General features: G+C 46.6%; 1 protein-coding gene across 3 annotated transcripts in view; it reads left to right on the top strand.

Annotated features, from left to right (window-relative positions):
- The window catches only part of kaznb (kazrin, periplakin interacting protein b), a 62,660-nt gene that overhangs the window by 2,596 nt on the left and 40,908 nt on the right, over positions 1 to 19,156 (top strand). For all 3 annotated transcript variants that reach the window (XR_003786016.3, XM_029151763.3, XM_029151764.3), the window contains exon 3: positions 9,821 to 9,978. Coding sequence is in view for 2 of the 3 variants with exons in the window: in XM_029151763.3 (XP_029007596.1) it covers positions 9,821 to 9,978 (158 nt within the window). In the remaining variant the exon portion in view is untranslated. The remainder of the gene's footprint in view (positions 1 to 9,820; positions 9,979 to 19,156) is intronic.

The following is a 19,156-nucleotide window of genomic DNA, read 5'->3' as shown; positions in this document are numbered from 1 at the left end:
ATAATTTTGCCCAGAGCAAATGGCAAATGAAAGTGCTGTTTCTGAGAACGCCATACATTATTCACTACGCCCATACTTTCTTTTGGCTTTGCCTTATTGTCGGTGCAGTTCTCTCTCTTTATCTCTGCTTAAATCTACCAACATCTTGTCCCGTACTTTGTCCTCAAACTGCTGGAGGCGTCAGGAACGCTTGTAAGATCACACCGCAGTCACTGAATTTGCACAGATCCCTGCACGCCCGGGCTTCGCTCCCTCTCTCCCGCTCGGCCGTAACCTGACGGTGCAACGCTCTCAGTCACCTTTCTGCTCCACTAGACCAGAGTAATATGAGAACGGGCACAGCGTAGGCCTGACTGCAGTGTAGTCCACAGACGGGGTCCACGGTGGCCTGTAGCTGTAATGTCTTCGTTCTCCCTTTGGTGTGGAGCCACCGTCATGTCTCTGCTCAGCGCGGTCAAGGTGCTGGATTATGTCCAGTGTTCTCATCTCTATTAGGCTCCCGGGCTGCTGGCCATCAAACCTGATAGTAATATCATTCACAGGGAGGAAGCCACTTTTAAGTGCTTCTTTAATTGAGTCATTTTCGATGCAGGTATGAGATGAAACTAATCCCATAAAAGAGCAAACTGGATCTTTGGCAGATAGGATAACCTCTCGTCCTGCTTCTCATAGGAAAAGCGCCATGGAATTAATTAAATATGCAAATAACAACTGGCTTGACTTAATACATCCATCACAGTACTAATCACTTACGTTATTGATCTAAATCTCTGAGCGTCTCCTGCGCTAAAAACATTCGATCAGAGTCGATACAGGCCTAATTTAGTTCTCCTCCCCTCGTCTGATCCCTCGTATTGTATTGAGGAAGCCCAGGAGAGAGTGGTGGACACTGTGCTCCTGTAAATCTTAATCCCAGTTTGATAAATCTATTTCTGGTGCGTTCGGTTGTCTCCATGACTTATTTATTCATGGCAGAGGATCCCGTGTATTCTCATTAGCGCAAATTCCCTCAGCATGATCATTAAACCGATGGACGGCATCAGCCTGGCATTTGCTCATTGACAGAAGATCAACAGCCTCTCCTTGACTGACAGGAGTTTCCTCACTGAATAGACATTCACTGCTTGGGGAATGTGAGCTTGATGAACCTCCAACCGGTGACAGACTCTTGGCTGGAATAGTTCTGTTTCTTTCTGACAGATCATTGTTTTTTTATCTTCTTACGTTTCTTCTTATTTTGAAAGTTGCCAGATAATAGGACAGAGATCCTGACTTAGGCTGATAAATTATAATGATGTCACTTTGGTTGTGGCATTATAATAAAAGAATAAGCATTATCTTCCAGAAAGAAACAGCATGTTGTGTCATATTTGGTATTCATGAAAACAGACGTGACAGGAGAGGCCAAGAAGCTGCGGTGTTTACTCTGGTTCCTTGTTATTTTGAATTTATAGGTAGAGGCTGAATTGAATCGAATCAAATGATAATGATCCTGTATGAAGGAACAGCCTGCTAGTTGTTCTGAGCTCTACTTTAGTAAAGGGCTCAGGAAGCGAAAACACACTCACAGTGCTCTGATTAGTATCATACTGTATACTGTAGCATGATGACATTAGCTATTAATAATATCAATACTAAACTACAGTTGATATGAGGTTTGTTTGGCCTCAAAACAATGAGCTGGACATTTAAAGATTTGGACCAGGCGTCAGGAAAGTGTCCGTCTAAGACAACAAATCATAACCTGGGGCTCATTTATTGATTCATACACAGACCAACACAGCAGCTTATAAGACATTGGACCAAATGATGAAGCAAAACAAGAGTGTAAAAATGAATAAAGAACAGCAGGTGTGATAGAAAACAAATAAAGCATTCCACATCTGTGAGCGTGGTTTATGAGAGCTCTGGCTGAGCTTTAAAGATGATATTAAAGGCTGATGAAGGAAAAAAGGCAAAAATATACAGTATTTTCCTATTTTATTTTATTTCTTTGCAAAACTATTTTAACATTGTTGTAGTTGTTCTAGAGTTTTACTGCACCATGATGAATTTAATTTATGTTTCACACTTTGCAAAACTAATTCCAGCCGGGACGTTGCCGCATCCTTCTGCAAACCGGTATTTGTTACTTCAGCACAGCCCAAAATTATTGGGTTTCATTCTGTCTCCAGCTCAAGGTTTTATTGAACACGCAGCTCTTTTCTCTTCCTAAGCCGTTTAACACATTGCTGCATTGTTTTAAAGGATCGTAATAATTTCACCCACTTTAAACTTTTGTTCTTCTTTTTGCTCTTTCTCTTAATCGCCCCTTTATTTTTATCTGCTTCCACCTCTTACTCACACACTGACTCATATGAGTGAGGTTCCTGCAGAATTTTAAGTGGATGTGCATAAGCTGAGGACTGAGCGCTCAGTGAACACATCTCTCGGATTTAATAGTCACTCATCTCCACCGCTTTAAAGCGACTAAATTTGTCCTTGCTCGATCTGTTTTGTACACAGCGAGAGGGGGTTTAAGGTGTGAACAGCAGCAGCCTCCACAGTGGGGCTCGACCTGCTCATTACCTGTTTATATCTGGCTTCTACGCAAGCGTGGCCCACGTGAAGAATCCGCAGTCCGGTGCAGGGCGAAACCCAAAAATGCACATCTAAATGTCTGCATTTTCCAGTGTGCTTTCTGCGTCACTGAACTCGGAACGCTGCTGACTCGGCACATCTGCCTCGCTGTGCCCGGCACCGCCGGCCTCCCTCTCGGCCCGCCGTCGACGCCCTAGCGGTGCCGCGCAGCCCCGCTCTCCAGACACACACTGAGATCGATTCCCCAAACCTCCCTGTTCGTCCCTACGATGCACCTCGGGGTGAGACAGCGAGGGGGGGTGGGGGCGATACAGCAGCACCTGCAGCACAAACACTGAAAACTTACACACAACTGGAATTTGTTACAAAACAGAAGCTTAATGTGCAGCAGTGTCACATTGCTGCAAAAAAGCATGAAGTCGATGTTGTTCGACAGCTTTGTATGATCGTCCTCCATCAGACATCATTCTTCCTATCACTCACTGCACTACAGCGCTGTGATGCAGAAAGCAATCCTAGCAAGAGACTGGCACGCTCCGAGTCTGTATAAATTTGCATGAGCAGTTGGTGCAGCAGCTCCTGTAGTGATGAAATATAGCCCATTGTACCGGGTCCTCTTTAAAATGCAGGGCAGGTGGTGCTCGGGTCTGAGTCACACTGTACACGCCGGTGTTGAAACGGGGAAACGGGAGCGTGAGCGGGACGGACACAGATGTTAACAGCTGCGGCAGCGTTCCCTTTGTTCCACCGGGTGAAGCGTCAGTGGTTGAGCACCTGAAGCCAGACTATCTGCACTTTTCAAAGGTTATTTCTATAAATTCCCGCCAAGAAGGAACAAAACCCCTTTTTGCTGAAGTTCAGCCGTGTTTTGACAGCGCGCGAGCTAATGAGCAGAGCGGCGTTTGAACCTACGCGCTGGAAATCAGATGTGCTCGCGAGTGCAGGCGCCTGACGGTGCGTTGCTTTCCCACCAATTTATACCTCAAATGGGGGAGTGGGTTTGATGTCAAGAGCTTCTAAAGGCTTCTGCAGGGCGTGGATGCAGGAAGAGGGGGTTTAATTCACATCACAGCCCCCCCCGAGTCCGTGACGGACCCGTTTCGACGAACGGGTCCCAACATTATTTAACGCAGCGCGCATCAGCAGTCCAGTGCCGACGCGAGGAAGCATTATCGCCACTCATCAGAACTTTACTGCACACTTTGCTCCTTTGATTAAGTGGTTTAGTTAATTTCCTCACCCATGAATATTTCATGTGATTTTCCCCCCTCGCGTGCGTTGCGCCAAACACATGGCGGACGGGCTGAGATCAGAGAGCGTGGACGGCGGCTACGCGGCCCTTGTCCTGGCGCGCGACCACATCACACCAGCACTTATGTGGAGCCGCTTCCGCATCAGCACCCTGACGTCGGCCCGGTACGGAGCCGTCCTCTACTCCGCAGACGCGCTCAGCATCGTTGAGCAGCGCTCAGCTCCGCTCTCCTCTCCTCTCCTCTCCTCTCCTCTCCTCTCCTCTCCTCTCCTCTCCTCTCCTCTCCTCTCCTCTCCTCTCCTCTCCAGCCTCACGAGCAGCGGCCATGTGAGGAGCGAGCGCCGCGTTTGATGTGAGGGCGGCGGCACTTTCCTCAACACCAGAATGTCGAACTCAGTAATGTGTTCGCTTCAAGTGTCTTTGAACTCCCAGAGCTGTTTACCCGCGCAGAGTCGTGCTAATGAATGATAGCAGTAATACCTACACTCTGCACTCGTGGCTCGAGCTGGAGACCTGCTCCGGAATAACATTTCAGGCATCAAAGTGACTCGTAATGATAATGCATTCCGCATCCATCACCCCACATTAGAGCACATTTGAAGCTCTTAAACACCCATCTGTCATCCTGTTTGCTGCCTGCCATTGTGCTCAGACGCAAACACGCCCTGTTGCTCCGACCCACTTTCCCCTCAGCCTGAAACAGTCCTAATTGGCTGCGGTCCTGTCACCGGTGCCGCCTGTTGCCCCGGTTCTTGAAAGGCGCTGCCGCGCGCAGCCTCCGGATCTCCGAACGTCACATTTGAGCTCTCGCAGGTCTGCTCTAACAAGCAGTGTTTACTCCGGCTGCGCGGGAAGATGAGTGCGTCCTTATTTCCCCTCCTTGTCTCCGCTGATGCAGAGGATCTCTCCTCTTCTGTCTGCCGGTCGCATCTTCAAAGTTTCACCCCGGGCTCATTTTTATTTTATTTCCTGGATCCACAGTTCAAAAGCAGCTATTAGCGATGCACCCTGCGTTCCATCCATTTGAGGCTTTATACCTGTTTATCCTGTGGGTGAGCGGCCAAACGGGGCAGAGATACTTGCTTCCACTCCAGCGCTGAAGACGTGTTGTGGAACTGGCAGACGTATGTGTTTCCCCAGTGGTCCTGAGCAAACACAATGCAAAGGCAGTGATGTTGTGTTTGAAGCCAGCCTGTGTGTGTCTCTGCGGCTGCCGCCGCCTCTCCGCCTCCCCAGCTCAACGTGACACGCTGGCGCTGATTCTTATCCGACTGATTCTTGGGGAACGTTCTCCGCGTTCCTGCCGACTGGAGGAGACGAGGCTGCAGTAAAAATGGCTTCCACGGGTCTCCGCTCTGCTTTTCCCTCAAATTGTGGACTGGTGTTAAGTCACTTTTAACCTGCAGACTAATTTCAAGCATTCAAGCCGTCCTTGACCTTTGGCACCAGCAGAGAGCTCCATGCCCCTTTATTGTGTCCGTACACGCACGCTTACAGCCCATATCTGCCACCGCGGCCCCTTATCTTTCAATTAATGGCCTGTGAGCGGACCCGCGTGTTTGTCTTGGCTGAGTGGAGGAACTTTATTGCGTGTCGGAGCGGCTTCGTCAGGTGTTTAAGAGGACGCCTCAGGCAGAATATTAAAGGGCTGCCGGGGTTCGTCTGTGACGCGGAGGAGGAGATGAGAAGCGGGACCGCTCGCTGTTGATCTGCTGTAGTTCTCACTAGGTGGCACACTGATCCCAGCTTTGTAACAGTGGCGGAGGTGTGTTCTGACTCTCTCTGGACCTGTGTTTCAATTATGCGTCAGTAACGCGACTCCGGCAGATCAGAGATGACCTTTATCTTGTTTTTCTTTGAGGATAATTACATTTCTATTGTTAACGCGGCTGCTCATACAGATGAAAGTTAATATAATAATAATATATATAACAAAGCAGTTTTTTTCTTATAATCAATTATTTAACACCTTTTTAGGTTGTGATGTTTCGGGTTCATCTACAGGGCGGAGGCAGTGGAGGATCACTTGAAGTCGAGAAAGAGAGGAAACTAAGAGAGGGACCTTTTCGCTCCTCGTGGCTGCAGCAAGTATCAAAGCTGCCAGTTGGTGGCAATGTTGCTGTGGGCAAGATTAAATTCTTCCTCAGTGGTGGGAGGTCAGGCTGCAGGAGACACCTCGCTGGGCTGTTTGTGACCCTCCTCCAAACTCAAACCCGTTAGTGGAGGCAGGTTTGCAGCTGAGGCAAGTGTTTGATCTGAGCTGGAGCTGGTGGCGTTTTCTTAAATGGAAAACAAAATTGCAAATTGCATCATGGTTTAATAACAACAAGATTGCTGATTCCCCATCAGCAGAGTTTAGTTTGTTTGGTGCTTCACTTGCCGTGTTTAGACTAATGTGCACTGTCTTGACCTTTGTAGTGTAGATTAAAAATGAGAGTGATGACATTAAGGGCGATTCCCGGTTGAGACAACTGGGACGACAGCTGTGTGTGTTGGTGTGTGGTAGAATGACTGATGCTGATCTGTGGGAAACTGTAGGCATGTGCATCCTAAAATGAACTGAGTAGATAACTGTGTGTTTATACGTCGACAGCCTTGGAACGACGAGGTTAATTGAATCCTTTATTTGGCCGACAAACGTCTTTTCCAACGCGCGAGGAAGGAATTGTGCGATGTGACTCCCCGACTGGAAGCTTTTACACCCGCGGCCTGTTTTAAATTTTAATTTGGTGTTTTCTGGTAAAGCTGCAGCGCGGAGCGTCCGCAGGGAGAGTGGGAACATTGTGAAGATGTTTTCCTCCAGGCTGCGCTCAAGGTCTTTACTGCCTAACCTTCAGCGCCTTTTACTTGTTACATATACTTGCAGTTTGGAAAATGAAGAACCCGTTGGGGGGGAAATGAGTTCATTTCACACCCCCACACACTCCTGCGAACACCCTAGTCTTAACTACTTCATAGCCTCAAACTGTTTTCAGAGATTAATAACATGCAGCTTAAAGTTTGACTTGAAGTGTTTTCATTTTTAATCAAACTTGCTGTATTATTCTCAGTGGACCTGCTGGCTGTATATTTACTTTATATGAAAGTCAGGAATTCTATATTTAGTTTAATAATACTGGGTAAATTCTAATGAATATATTGTGCATTTAATATTTAGCGTTTATAATGTAAACTGGGTTTACAAGAAACCTGAAACATCTTGGCAGATTCTGGATGGATTTCCATTTGTTTATTGTAATGAATGTGATGAACAATAGTCTTGACAGACCTGAAACACAAACACAATCGCTGTCTGCGCTGAGCTTTAATCAGAAAGAGGTCATTGGCTGTTGTTGAATGATTAGACCCAATACAGCATGAACTGTGGCACCATTCACTTTAACGCTTACTAACGTATTAATGGCTGCGACCGTCACGTGGACGATGAAAAGATTAGTTGCAACGGTAGTTTAGGAAATGGTTTTGTTGCAGATGCTGCTCTGAATCATTCCCGACATCCTGACACGTTTTCTTGGGAAATTGCAACAGGCAGATTATCAGCTGGTGAACTGGAGCCTCCCGCTGATAGTGATGCAGAACAATAAGGGGAACAATAAAATTACAGGCTTGTGCTGATGCCATCAGACACACAGGGATTCAGTCATTTCTATGCTAAGCAAGCGCTGCGAGGCTGTAATTGATCTGTCCAAATGTTTGAGCAGTTGTGGCTGAAGCCTCGGGAGGCGACGCTCGTGCACCGCAGGTCTCGCCTCAGCGCGGGCTCTGGGCCCTGGACCGGCCCCCGTTGTGTATTTACCCGCTATCAGTGCACTGGAAATGAATTGCAGCTCTCTCTGCTGGGATTCCCTCAGATCCTCCTGGAGCCCCTGAGCTCGGGGCCTTTCGGGCTCCGGGAGTGAAGTTCTTGGAGCTCTGTCAAATCGCCTCGGCGGCGCCTGGCAGAGGCTGCCGTGCGATTCTGTGGCTGTCAGTCCTGAAGTGAGCGGAAGCGAAGGACGCGCTCTAGTGTTTGTGTCATCACACCTCCTGATGGGACAGCTGACTGAGTTCATTTGAATTCATTTCACTATTTTCCACACACACATCTGCATTAAAAACAAAAGACCCCCCTGATCATATTTTATGATTTCACAATTTAACATAATCTTATACAGAAACTGGAAGCACCGGTTTTTCCCAGAGGAGGGATTGCATTTTATGAGCGATGCCTTTTATTTCCATGTGCACATTATATTCTCCTTTCACGAGGACTGTGCAGGCTGACAAAACAACAACATGCCTCATTAGAGTTCATTGTTGACGCTGTTCTGCTCTCGTGGGCGGCTACAAAGATTGTAATGAGCTGTCCACATCTCGCAGGCAGCGGCAGCGCGAGGCCACCTGTGTGTGGGAGTGTGCGTCACAAAAAATACAGTGTCCCTCTGATTTAGCTAATTGTACATATTCGGTTGTGCAGCAGCAGATGTATAAATAATTGTTTTGACAATCATTTGAATCATGAATCTGGAGTCGGTCTATTTGTTCTAATTATAATGTATATAACTGCTTTTAACAGCAGGTCTGTAAACCATAAACACTTTTCCTAAGGCCTGTCCAATTATAGCTTTATTGAATAACAATGGTTCGTATAGAAAACGGATGTGCACAGTAGATTCACACAAATGTAGAGTTGAGTTAACATTTATTTTTCTAATACTCATTTTCCTCATCGTGACATCTTCTGTGGTTCATTAAATTGAGCCCAACTTCACCAGGCCAATTTACTCCATCCTCCGTCCTCGTTGTTGTGTCTGAGTGGCGATGTGAAAATAGCGGTGACATTTCCTCACTTGAACCCGGAGGTGTGCGCCGGTCCCCGTGCTCGGCTCGAAGCAGCCCTGCAGGAGCGAAGGCTCACGGCCGAACCGTCGGCATCAACCGCCAGGGCTCGTTTCAAACAGTCGGGCCCAGTCGGCCGCGCCGTTAGAATCCAGTCGTCAGCAGCAGGAGGCTGGAAGCTGCGGCCATCAATCTTTAATCATCTGAGTGGAGCGTTGACCTTGGCGCGAGTCACACGCTGCCTCGGTCACTTCATTCCCGTCAGAACTGACCCTTTGAACTCCTCAGATATTGTCTCTGTGGCGACTAGTGTTATATTGATTCGGCTGAAAATGGGTTTGTTTTCATTTTCTCCCCTGTTTTCTCCAAATCACCTTTAAACCTGTGAAAGTGGCCCGCCTTGTTTTGTTGTAAGCAGAATTAAATTCTCGATCAATCCGCACGAAAAGCTAAATACTTTGCTTTCTGATGCAAAATGTTTGTACAGAGTAATATTTAAATGAACGGCAGCAACTTTACATCAAATGGAAATATTTTACACATCCATGGTTTCATGCAGAGTTTCTCCAGCACCTAAAATACGTGCTTTCATTTGAACATATTTAATTTATTCTTATACTGGAAAAGCGGACAAGCCCTCAGTGAGTTTTGCAGTTAGGGTTAAATAATTGGAAGATTTGGGATTTAATGACTAATGAAATAATCAAGTGCATCGTGAACGTGAGTGGTGTTTTAATACTACTCTATTACATAACTCTCAGTTGACTTTAAAGATTGAATACTTTTGCCAGTGTTGATGAGGCGTTTTGATTTTACTGGAGCCTAATGGAGACCTCTGAGAGAACTTCAGGCAAGACAACAACAAACAGAATAAGACATTACTGCTTGGACGCTTTTCATGAGGAAAAAGGCTTGAATGTGAGTTTCTGTGTCTCGGTAATGGATTTAGCCTAATGATGCCCCTCTTGTCCAAAAGAAGGATTATTCTAAAGAGGAGAACAGCGGAAACAGCGGTTAATGAAGGAAGTCTGATCCACCAAACCTCGCTGGAGAAAGAGCAAACGCGTGGAAGAGGAGATCAGCGACGGGCGATGGCTCTCGCTCGCGTGCGTTTTCAGGTTCGCGGTGCTTTTCGCTGACCCTCTCCGCTGTTCTGTGTCTGTCCTGCAGCCGTCCAGTCCCTCAACAGCCTGAACGACCAGATTGCTCAGTTCATGGTGACCCGACCTTGCAACCTGCCTGACGAGGATGAAGCCTTCATGCCGGGGGAGAGGGACACTCTGAGGAAGTCCATGACGCTGATGAGGCATCTGCTCATGGACGCTCAGGTTAGCGCCTCGTGCACGTTATGTTACTGTTGCTTCGGCTTGTGTGTTGTTAATGTTCATTTTCTACAAGTAATTAGGAAATCCTGAGACATATTAAGTGATACATTTAAACGAAATCTGGTGTTTCTACCGGAGTATTTTAGAGCTCTTTTACACTGAACTAGGACGAATTGAACAATTGTGCTTTTATTCTAATTCTATTCACTTTTATTCTGAGTAAGCAATGCTGTTTCTAGTTCTAAACCCATCGCTGTGCTGTTGTCTGACCTGCAGCTGGGAGACTGTTTATCCCACAGCAGTGTGGTTTGAGGTGCTTGTCACACTTTAATGCTTAAAAAAAGATAATGTAAATTTTACCTTAAATTTTAATAGTGAGGAAAAACAGCGATGCACCGACTGTCCTTCTCTTAGCGAGTGTTTTCTCCTTCGTATGTTCTTCACATAAGAAACTCATCCTCATCCACGTTTGCACCTGTCCTGTTATTCTTATTCGCGCTACATTTTGATAAATGCTACATGATACTTGACAGTGATGCATTCGGGTCGTCCATTAACGCCACTGCAGACACGCGTGATGGATACAGAGTCCCCTGCTCCATTCTCCTGGAGACATTTCCTCCAGCACAGTGTCATTGATTAAAAGGAAGGTAATTCGGCAAAAGGCCACTGCCTTCACCTCCGCTCAGCGGTATGCAAGCTGCAGTGAAGGATTGTGAGCCTGCAGGCGCTTTCTTCTGTTACTCAGAAATACAGCGTTGGGATGTGAAGGATGAGTGGGAATCTGGGATGGAGTGCCGATTATCTCCTCAAGTCGGAAAGTTTGCCAGTAGTTGGGCGTTAAGTGAGGCGCTCTGTGTCTTGGCCTTGTTTGTGTCTGGCCCTCAGCCTTCGCGGCTTCCTCCTTCGATGGAGTGTCAAACGGAGGGCTCCGTCACCGGGGGGTGCTGACATGTGTCTGTCAGGTGCTGTGGTGGTGCATTTGTTTACTGCGAAGCAAAAACTGCTGGCGAAAGAGATTGTTTGTATCTAAGCTGGTGGTGTAGCCCAAATACTGGCGGCGAGACAGCTCCAGATGTTTATACAGATGTAATCTCCCCTTTACCTGCTACTGATGTCTGAATTTACCCACGTGATAGAAGTGAGAGCACCTAAAGATGAAATATGAGCAGTCTTGGCCCCTTTTTGGTGAAACGATTATGAATGAAGTTGCTTCTTTTGAGCTTGGCTTAATAATAATAAGTTACTTGCTGATGTTCAAAGCTAAAATCAAACACAATAGGAGGATTTTCAAGGATTTAGATTCAACAGACAGATTTAATACTGGATTTAGATCTCGTGCTGTCTCTGTACCTAATTCACCTCATCTGAGCAGCCGGATTAAGACTTCAGGCTCCCTATTATCGCGTCGACAACATCCACACTCAGTAAAAAAGGCCAGATCAGATCAGCCTGCGATTTTTCAAAGTCAAATGAGATCTCTTCATGCACAGAGCCTCCGCCGTCAGAGACGATGTGATTCTCATCCAGGTATTCTTCTAGTACAAACGTTGAAAACGTCCGCTCGTCTCTGTTCAGTTCAGTCAACGCATCTCAGCTGCTCACATGTGCAGGCGCTGCCAGGTTTCCTCTGTATGAGCAGAATACTGTAAACGTCTTATGAAAACATTTCAGGCACCAAATGTTAATATTTCCCTTTTTTGTTTTGTCCATGCCTTGTAAAAGGCCGAAAATTAATTTAGAGTGTATTTGAATAGATTCTCTTTGAATGCTGTCCTAGAATTGATTGCCTCATTTGTCATTTGCACAGATGAATTATTTATGTCCCTGTCGCCGTGCTGGGGTGACTAATCAAATGCATTTCAGTGGGCGTGGAAGCTGCGAACTGATGTAGTGGAACGTTGCACTGCATTAGCTACTTTGGTCGAGGAGTCGGCAGCGCGGCTACAACAGCAGACTGACGACGGCGTGACAGCACAGCTCCTGAAACACACAACAGGGAAGGAACTGCCCGTTGGCTTCACGTCGGACTTCTCAGAACACGACAACTGAGCGCGTACATGCCGCTAAATAGTTAATAGTTGAACTCGCCTTGTCCAGGTGCATTAATATTTACTGTATTAATTGAATTATTTCTTAGCCTGTGCCACGGCCCAAAGTAAAACACAGTAGGAGGCTGTAAGTTGTCCTGATAAACTATTACGTCAGGGCACAGAAGACAAAAGCCTTCTTTTTTTTCTATTGAGCCACTTTGAGCCTCGATGCGTGTAGGAAATGTTGGTAGTTGTTTACGAGTTCCTCTTCATGTGAGTCTCTGTTCCGTCTCTGTTCCGTCTGCATCTTGTGGATGTTCGAGCTCAAAGGAAATCATCTGAATCCGTTAAAGCGAACCGCGGCTTTAATCTCAAGTCTCATTTTGAGATTGCCCCCCCCCCCTCATCCTATTGTATGGAGATCAGTTCACCCATAATCCTTTGCATCTGTTTCGCCGTTCGATCCTTTGTGTTACGTCTCGCACTGAAGTGGGCTGGACGTCAAAGAGCTTGCTCGTTTTCTCAGCAACTGCAGCTTCAGCTGGTATCCGTCTCTCGCCGGTTTCCACATTTCTACCCACTCAGAAGCACCAGGGGAGCGGGAGAGATTAATGAGTACACATAAAAATGGCCATATTGGAGCTGACTGCAGAGAAGATTTTAAAAAACGTCTGTCACGGCTAATGATTAGGCAACCCTGCGTGTGGGGATGAAGTGACAGTGTAGATTTATATTTCCTGATAGGCCATGACAGATGAGATTGTTTTCCAAATGCGCGGAGGAAGGCTGATTCATTTCTGCTCCCAGGTCCCATCACATCACTTTCCACACAGGGTAATCTGTCATCAAATCAAACAAATGCTATTTTGGTCAAACCGGGAGGTTTCGCTGAGCAGATCAAACTTTCCTGTGGTTATTTCCAGTCGACAGTATGGCCCCCTTCGGATGAAGTGACGCGTGCCAGATCGCGCGGCTTCATCATCTCTCAGCCTCTCCAGAAGCCATCTGTTGACGCGGTCCAGGATGTTTAAGTGCGGCGTGTTCTCTGGGCGCACGCGTTGCCATGGAAACCCCGGGCGCCGTCACAAGGCTGGCGTGGATGGCTGCGCGCGTCTCGCCGCGGATCAAAGGTGTTCACCTCAATTTCGGGGGAGAGGACGGGTGATATGAAAGGGCCCCCCTCGCTGTCAATCTCCCCGTGAGTGACACACGGCGTTTGTCCTCTTTGCGGCCCTTTGTTGTGGAACGGTGTGTGTCTGTGGATGAGTGTCTGGGATCGGCTGGCGGAGGCTGAGTGTTCTCCTGGGGCTCTCTGTGCCAAACACAGAGAGCTTCAAGTTCCTGGAGAGAGCTTCACAGCAGACGTGCGAGGCCTTAGAGCTCCTACTGCTTTGACTCATTTGCGGGAAAAGAAAACACAAACACGTCCGTTGCGTCGTCACGTAGCTTTTAGCTCTGCTGCCGCTGCCGGAGTCGCCTCGGCACCGCCGGAACCTGAATAATCCATCGGAACCCATCAGCTCCTGTGCACCAGTGGGGACACGGCTGTGACACGGGCCGGCGTTGTTTTTCCTCCACGTGTCAAATCAGCCTGAACACAGTTATTTGTCCACGGAGGCGAGACACCAAAGATGGGATCGTTGCTATCGAAGCCGCCGCGTCCCCCGTTGACCTCGGAGGAGATTTAAATGCTCCCGGCCTCCACAGCTTGGGAGGTGGTGCGGGACGTGTAAATGTCTCCCTTCTACCTGGTTTTCTGCCAGGAGCGACGGTTCCGAGGAGTCGGGCCAGGTGGGCGTCGGCCCGGAGCGACTTCACACAGCTCCGTTATTTAAGCGTCACACACACACACATCAAGCGTTTTGATTTGCTGCGCCTCTGACACTTTGATTGATAATGGCCTGATGTTGGTGGATGGATTTACACATTTAATCTATAACTAAGACACAAGATGACTACCGTATGTTCATATTCCACATTTTCCATGAGGTTCTGCTTGACAGGCTTGTGATCTGCAGCGGTCCGGTCATGGAGGGAAGTGGTCCGCCTGTAATTCTCGCAGTAAACCAGGCCCTGAGGAGCTCTGTGTCACGGAGCACCGTTCATCAGTGCCGCTGCTCAGTATTAGACCCTCAGCCCCTCGTTGCGTCCGTCTCATCAGTCCAGACACATTCAATCAACGTGCTGCTCCCTGTACAGCACCCAGTGGTCGTTACACAGTTCTCCACCAACATACGTCAAAAAGCTGGAACCCAACTGACTTTGCTGTGTTTCCTTTTGTTGTTTCATCAATTTGCCTGAATTAGTTTGACATCTGGAATCTGTTGAATGACCTAAAAAAATAACCCGGCCAGTTAAAAAACATTCACTTATACTTATAGCTTAAGAACGGAATACGACAAAGGACAGGAATGTGGACATAACAAAGGTCCCCTCTTAAGTAGCATTTGTAAAGTGAGGTCCTATCAAACAGATGAGAGTTACAGTAAATACAAGCTTTGAGCCACAGCAAAGTCCAGAAAGTTGATATGTGATGTCAGGCTGGTGCAGATGTGCAGCTTTACTGAGTGGGATGAGAAAAAGTGGGTAATCGCTTCCAAACTAAAGCACAATGAACTGAATGAACTCTGCAAAGCGGAGATCCCAGTATAAATACAGTGGAACAGCGCGGGGTGGTTTATCTTTGCTACAGTAAAGTGCTGTGATGTGATCTTTACCAAAGTCAGTAACATGGATGAACCTCATTCACAGCGACAGGAAGCTTCTGCTTTAGAGGGTTCACGTTATTAGAAGCATCTGCCGTTGTGTTGGTGCCGGTTCTCAGTCGTCCAGGTGGGAGTTTCACTCCACAAGGCTTCTTCAGTCTATTTCCTTGACTTTTCCACCAGCTCGCTGCATTCTAATTGGCACCGCCAATAAAGACGTGACAGATCATAACTGTTTGTGATTTATCAGCTTAGAAGATTTGGACTGAGGATCAAATCAGGTTTCATGATTATGCAAAAAACAAAAAAAAAACCAGGAAATTGCAAACGGCGCCATTGTTCTCTCTCGCCACTGTCTCTCAGTGTTTACGTTCCCGTGTTTTATCCCGGTTCTCGCTCTGGTTTATGTTATTGTTCGCTGTGCTCATTTTTTTCCGGCATCTGCTCGCTTCTCGGGGACCAGAGACACAGTGTGAGACTCATAAAGAGCCCACCAACATTAAAACAGAAAAATTAGCCGAGGAGGCGCAGCAGGGAAACGAACATCAGAAATATCGAACACAAATCCTCATCATAAAAACCCAAATTCAGTCTTTCACTAAGCCTATTAATAAAACAGAGGCAGTTGGGTTGATTGTGCTGTGTACGCTACATCTTCCTGTGTAATGAATCATGTTCTTAATGTGCTATTTTCCTCTTTGCCGGCCTTGTTAGTATTCATGAGTGCGATTATGATTATGACTGCTCGGCTCGGCTCGGCTGCTGCTCTGAATCCTCTTACGTTCTCCTATGGTTCTGGTTCTGGCCGTGTAGATGTGTTCGAGTGTGACGCCGGCTCCGCTCTGCCTCCATGCTCCACTTACTGCGCTTCGCCTGCTTCAGCGCCACTGCGTTTCCAGGGATCTCAGCCCAAAGCTTATGAACTCGCATAATCATGCGTCGTCTAATAATTCTGTTGCCAGATTACTGAATCTTAAGTTTTTACAATTACCTGGAGAGGCGCCGCGCTCTGCCACGAGTCCTGGTGATTCCTTTCCGAGCAGATGGTATTTTAATGAACTCCACATAAGATACTTTAATGTGATGCTTGTCCTCTCGCCACCCTGAAGTAAACCGCCAGGCAGCTTTTGAAAATAACTTTAATTGCGTCTGTTTTGGAGGCGAGGTGATGCTCAGTGTTATGTTATGATTTATAAATCCCATTAATAGTCAAATATGAGTTGTACTGAGGTCTAATGTCACTCATTTGTAGCTTTTAAGCAGCTGCAGTATGTTCTTCTGTTGAACAACATATCAGAGGTTTAGCAATATTAAAATAAAAATGTAAATGTCCAGTCTGAGAAATGAATAAACTCTTTGCTCACACTCAGCATTTACATTTTATTTTATTATTTTCATATTATTATATTTTCCTTTTAATAACCAACGTAGCTTCCTGTGAAAAAGGGATCAGCAGTTTTTTTTTTCCAGCCTGAAATAGAATAATTCTTTTTGTTTACTGTGCAAATTGAACCTCAAAGTCATGTTTGATTTGGAAAATAGCTATTTTGACCGTGAAGAGCTGAATTCTTGGAATCCATCGCACCCCCCGCTTCCTTTAGTTTGCTTTAGACGATTAAAGCTTTGTGAACACGGTGAAGACAGCGTCTGTGAATGGATTTCACTTGTGAAATTCAGCATTTACCCAATAGGTAAACTTTAATCAATTTATCTTAACTGTTGCCATGAGGAGATGCGTGTCCTTAAACTACTACTACGGGTCAGATTATGCCTTTGATGCAAAGTTTCTTAGTGGGCTGAGTTTAACATTTACAGTAGAGCAAACATTTATCTGGCTTTAAATACGCTGTAAAACGCCCTCGTTCATGTTCAGTTCGCAGATTAAGTGTGACATTAGCAGGGAAAGTCATGGTAAACACTCATGTCATCCATTTGTGTTAATGTGTGTTTAGGAGAAACAAGCCTTCATCGCACTCCGTCGCTCTGCGACATTTGTGGTTTATGTGTTTCTTCAGGGGGGAAGCTGAGTGACCATTAACTTTCAAAAGCCTGTGTAATGAAATGAGTTTCTCCGGTTCTGAAGGATCGCGGTCCGCTGTGATCGTCATCCCCAGTAAACACACTGTGCTCGTGGCCTGGAGCCACAGGAGGCACTGCTTCCTGCTCTCCCTCTTTATTTCACTGTGCGCTTGTCTCCAAACTCTCCTCATTTCTCCCTGATCGGATCAAAAGGGCAGACAGAACAACAGATTCTATTTTTTAACAAACACACAAGTCATGTCACACTTTAAACACCAGGCACCATAATCACAGCGAGACATGTCTGCGTGGGCACGTGTTCTGCAGCACATCCGTTTTTCTCAGCAGCAGTGCTGTAAAGCGATACGCCGCTAATTAGTTTGCCCACTTGCTAAGTTTTTAGAAACCGCAATGAACACTACATTGTTTTGCCTTCCATGGATCTTAGTATTAATGCCCTGTTATAATCCCTTACAAGAGCTCAGCTCCCTGAGCCAGACAAGTTTTGGTTTCAGACAAACTCATTTAGCATGCAGATTAATGCAATTCCCCGCTCCTGCAGGAACCCGCTTATTAAACGCTTTAAAATCACATACATTTACAATTAGAATAAGCTGCAGCCATTAAATAAAACACATAATGCAAAAGTAGCTCATCAGCACAGTGTGTCTCTCTAAACACATTTGCATATGCACTAAAGCCTATAGGAGGCAGTGGTAGCCTCCGACTGCAGCCGTACACAGGCTTCTAATAAGAGAATGAGCCTTTGGGTTCTGGGTTCTTCTGGTGGATGACTCAGCCATATTGCTCTGATTAAAATAATCAAAGTCCTGCTGTCAGGTTGGCGCTTCTTCACCACTGTTGTGGCTTGCGTTTAATTGCTTTTGCATTTTAATGCACACACCGAGCTATCGCTGTGTAGGTGTGTGTGTGTGTGTGTGTGTGTGTGTGTGTGTGTGTGTGTGTGTGTGTGTGTGTGTGTGTGTGTGTGTGTGTGTGTGTGTGTGTGTGTGTGTGTGTGTGTGTGTGTGTGTGTGTGTGTGTGTGTGTGTGTGTGTGTGTCTAAGCCCAGAATACTGAGAGCGTTTGTGGCGGTCATCATTGTTCCTTTTACTGACTTTACTGCACGCTCGAATGTCTTTCAATTTAGTCGCCGTGATAACTGGGCTGCTCCCTCGCACAGATAAATGCTGAAAAATAATAAATGACTTTGCAACTTCCCGCGTTCGCCTGCAACCTTGTCGACTCCGTGCGCTTCCATTTCGCAGCCTTATTTATCTTCCTCTCCGCTTCTCTTGTTGCGCTTTTCTCCTTTAACGCGTTCCAACGACTTTTATATCTTGTATTAGCTTTAGCAAATGACAAAGTAGTTCCCACTGCAGAGCAACTTCCACTTTTTGGGCACTTTTAAAATACTTGTGTGTCTAATTTTATAAACATGGTGTTTCATGATTGTACAGCTGCTGTTACGGACTGATGATCTCGAGCGCTGCTGTTCACGGGAACTGTCTGCTTGAGTGAAAACACATGGTAGTGAAATGTGTCTTCTAATCAATAGGCTCTGCTCACTTGGCTTTACACACGCCAACAACCAGGATAAGCACCTCATCGATACACTGTAGTGAAACATCTCCCCGACAGATATGGATTCATGTGTCCACAGCGCTGCGCGGCTTTCTCTGCCTTAACCTGCCTGTCAGATACTTGCCTGCGGCGCTACAGGAACCCTGCACGATGTCTCCTCTGATGCACAAATGTCCAGGCCGCTCTCATCTGGTTGCTACTGTACGTTGTTGCCCCTTCACCCATTTACGAAGGGTAAATCTGAGGAACTGAAGCTAAATCTCTTGGATTATGTGCCACTCGGGGGAGTCGCGGCGCTGCTCCTCCTCCGTCAACCCGCTCTCAGCCCGGTGTCGTGATCAGCCAATAAATACCTATACCATAAATCAACCGGGGCGGCTACGTGGGGGTGATTTCCACTGCCCTTGCCCTCTAAAAGTCACTCTGAGAAAAGGAAAGGCGGTGAGATGGATGGAAGGAGGCTCAGTAATACCTGAGGCTCCCGTGTGTTTTTCCCTGAGCGATATGTTCTCAGCGTTCCTCGAGGACAGCTGGTCGATAGTTACATATAACCTGTAGCTGTTCCTGTCCAATATTAAGGCTATGATGAAGGTGCCGCCACATGTTCCGTGTCACTCGGATTCATTCGAATGACATTTTAATTATGTTAGTCATTACGACACTGTCAGCTCTCTGTCTCACCGCCTTCCAAGCTGCAGTGGAACGTTTGTCATCTGCTCAGAGTCCCCGTGCATTTATGCCTCGTCCAGAGGAGAACGAGGAACAATGAGGTGAGGCTCAACGCTCAACATATTCGAGCATCAAACAAGGAGATAGTGGGACAGAGTGGACGCAATGGGC

Source organism: Betta splendens, chromosome 5, assembly GCF_900634795.4.
Source record: "Betta splendens chromosome 5, fBetSpl5.4, whole genome shotgun sequence".
Lineage (NCBI taxonomy): Eukaryota > Metazoa > Chordata > Actinopteri > Anabantiformes > Osphronemidae > Betta > Betta splendens.
This window is presented reverse-complemented; position numbering and strand designations above follow the sequence as displayed.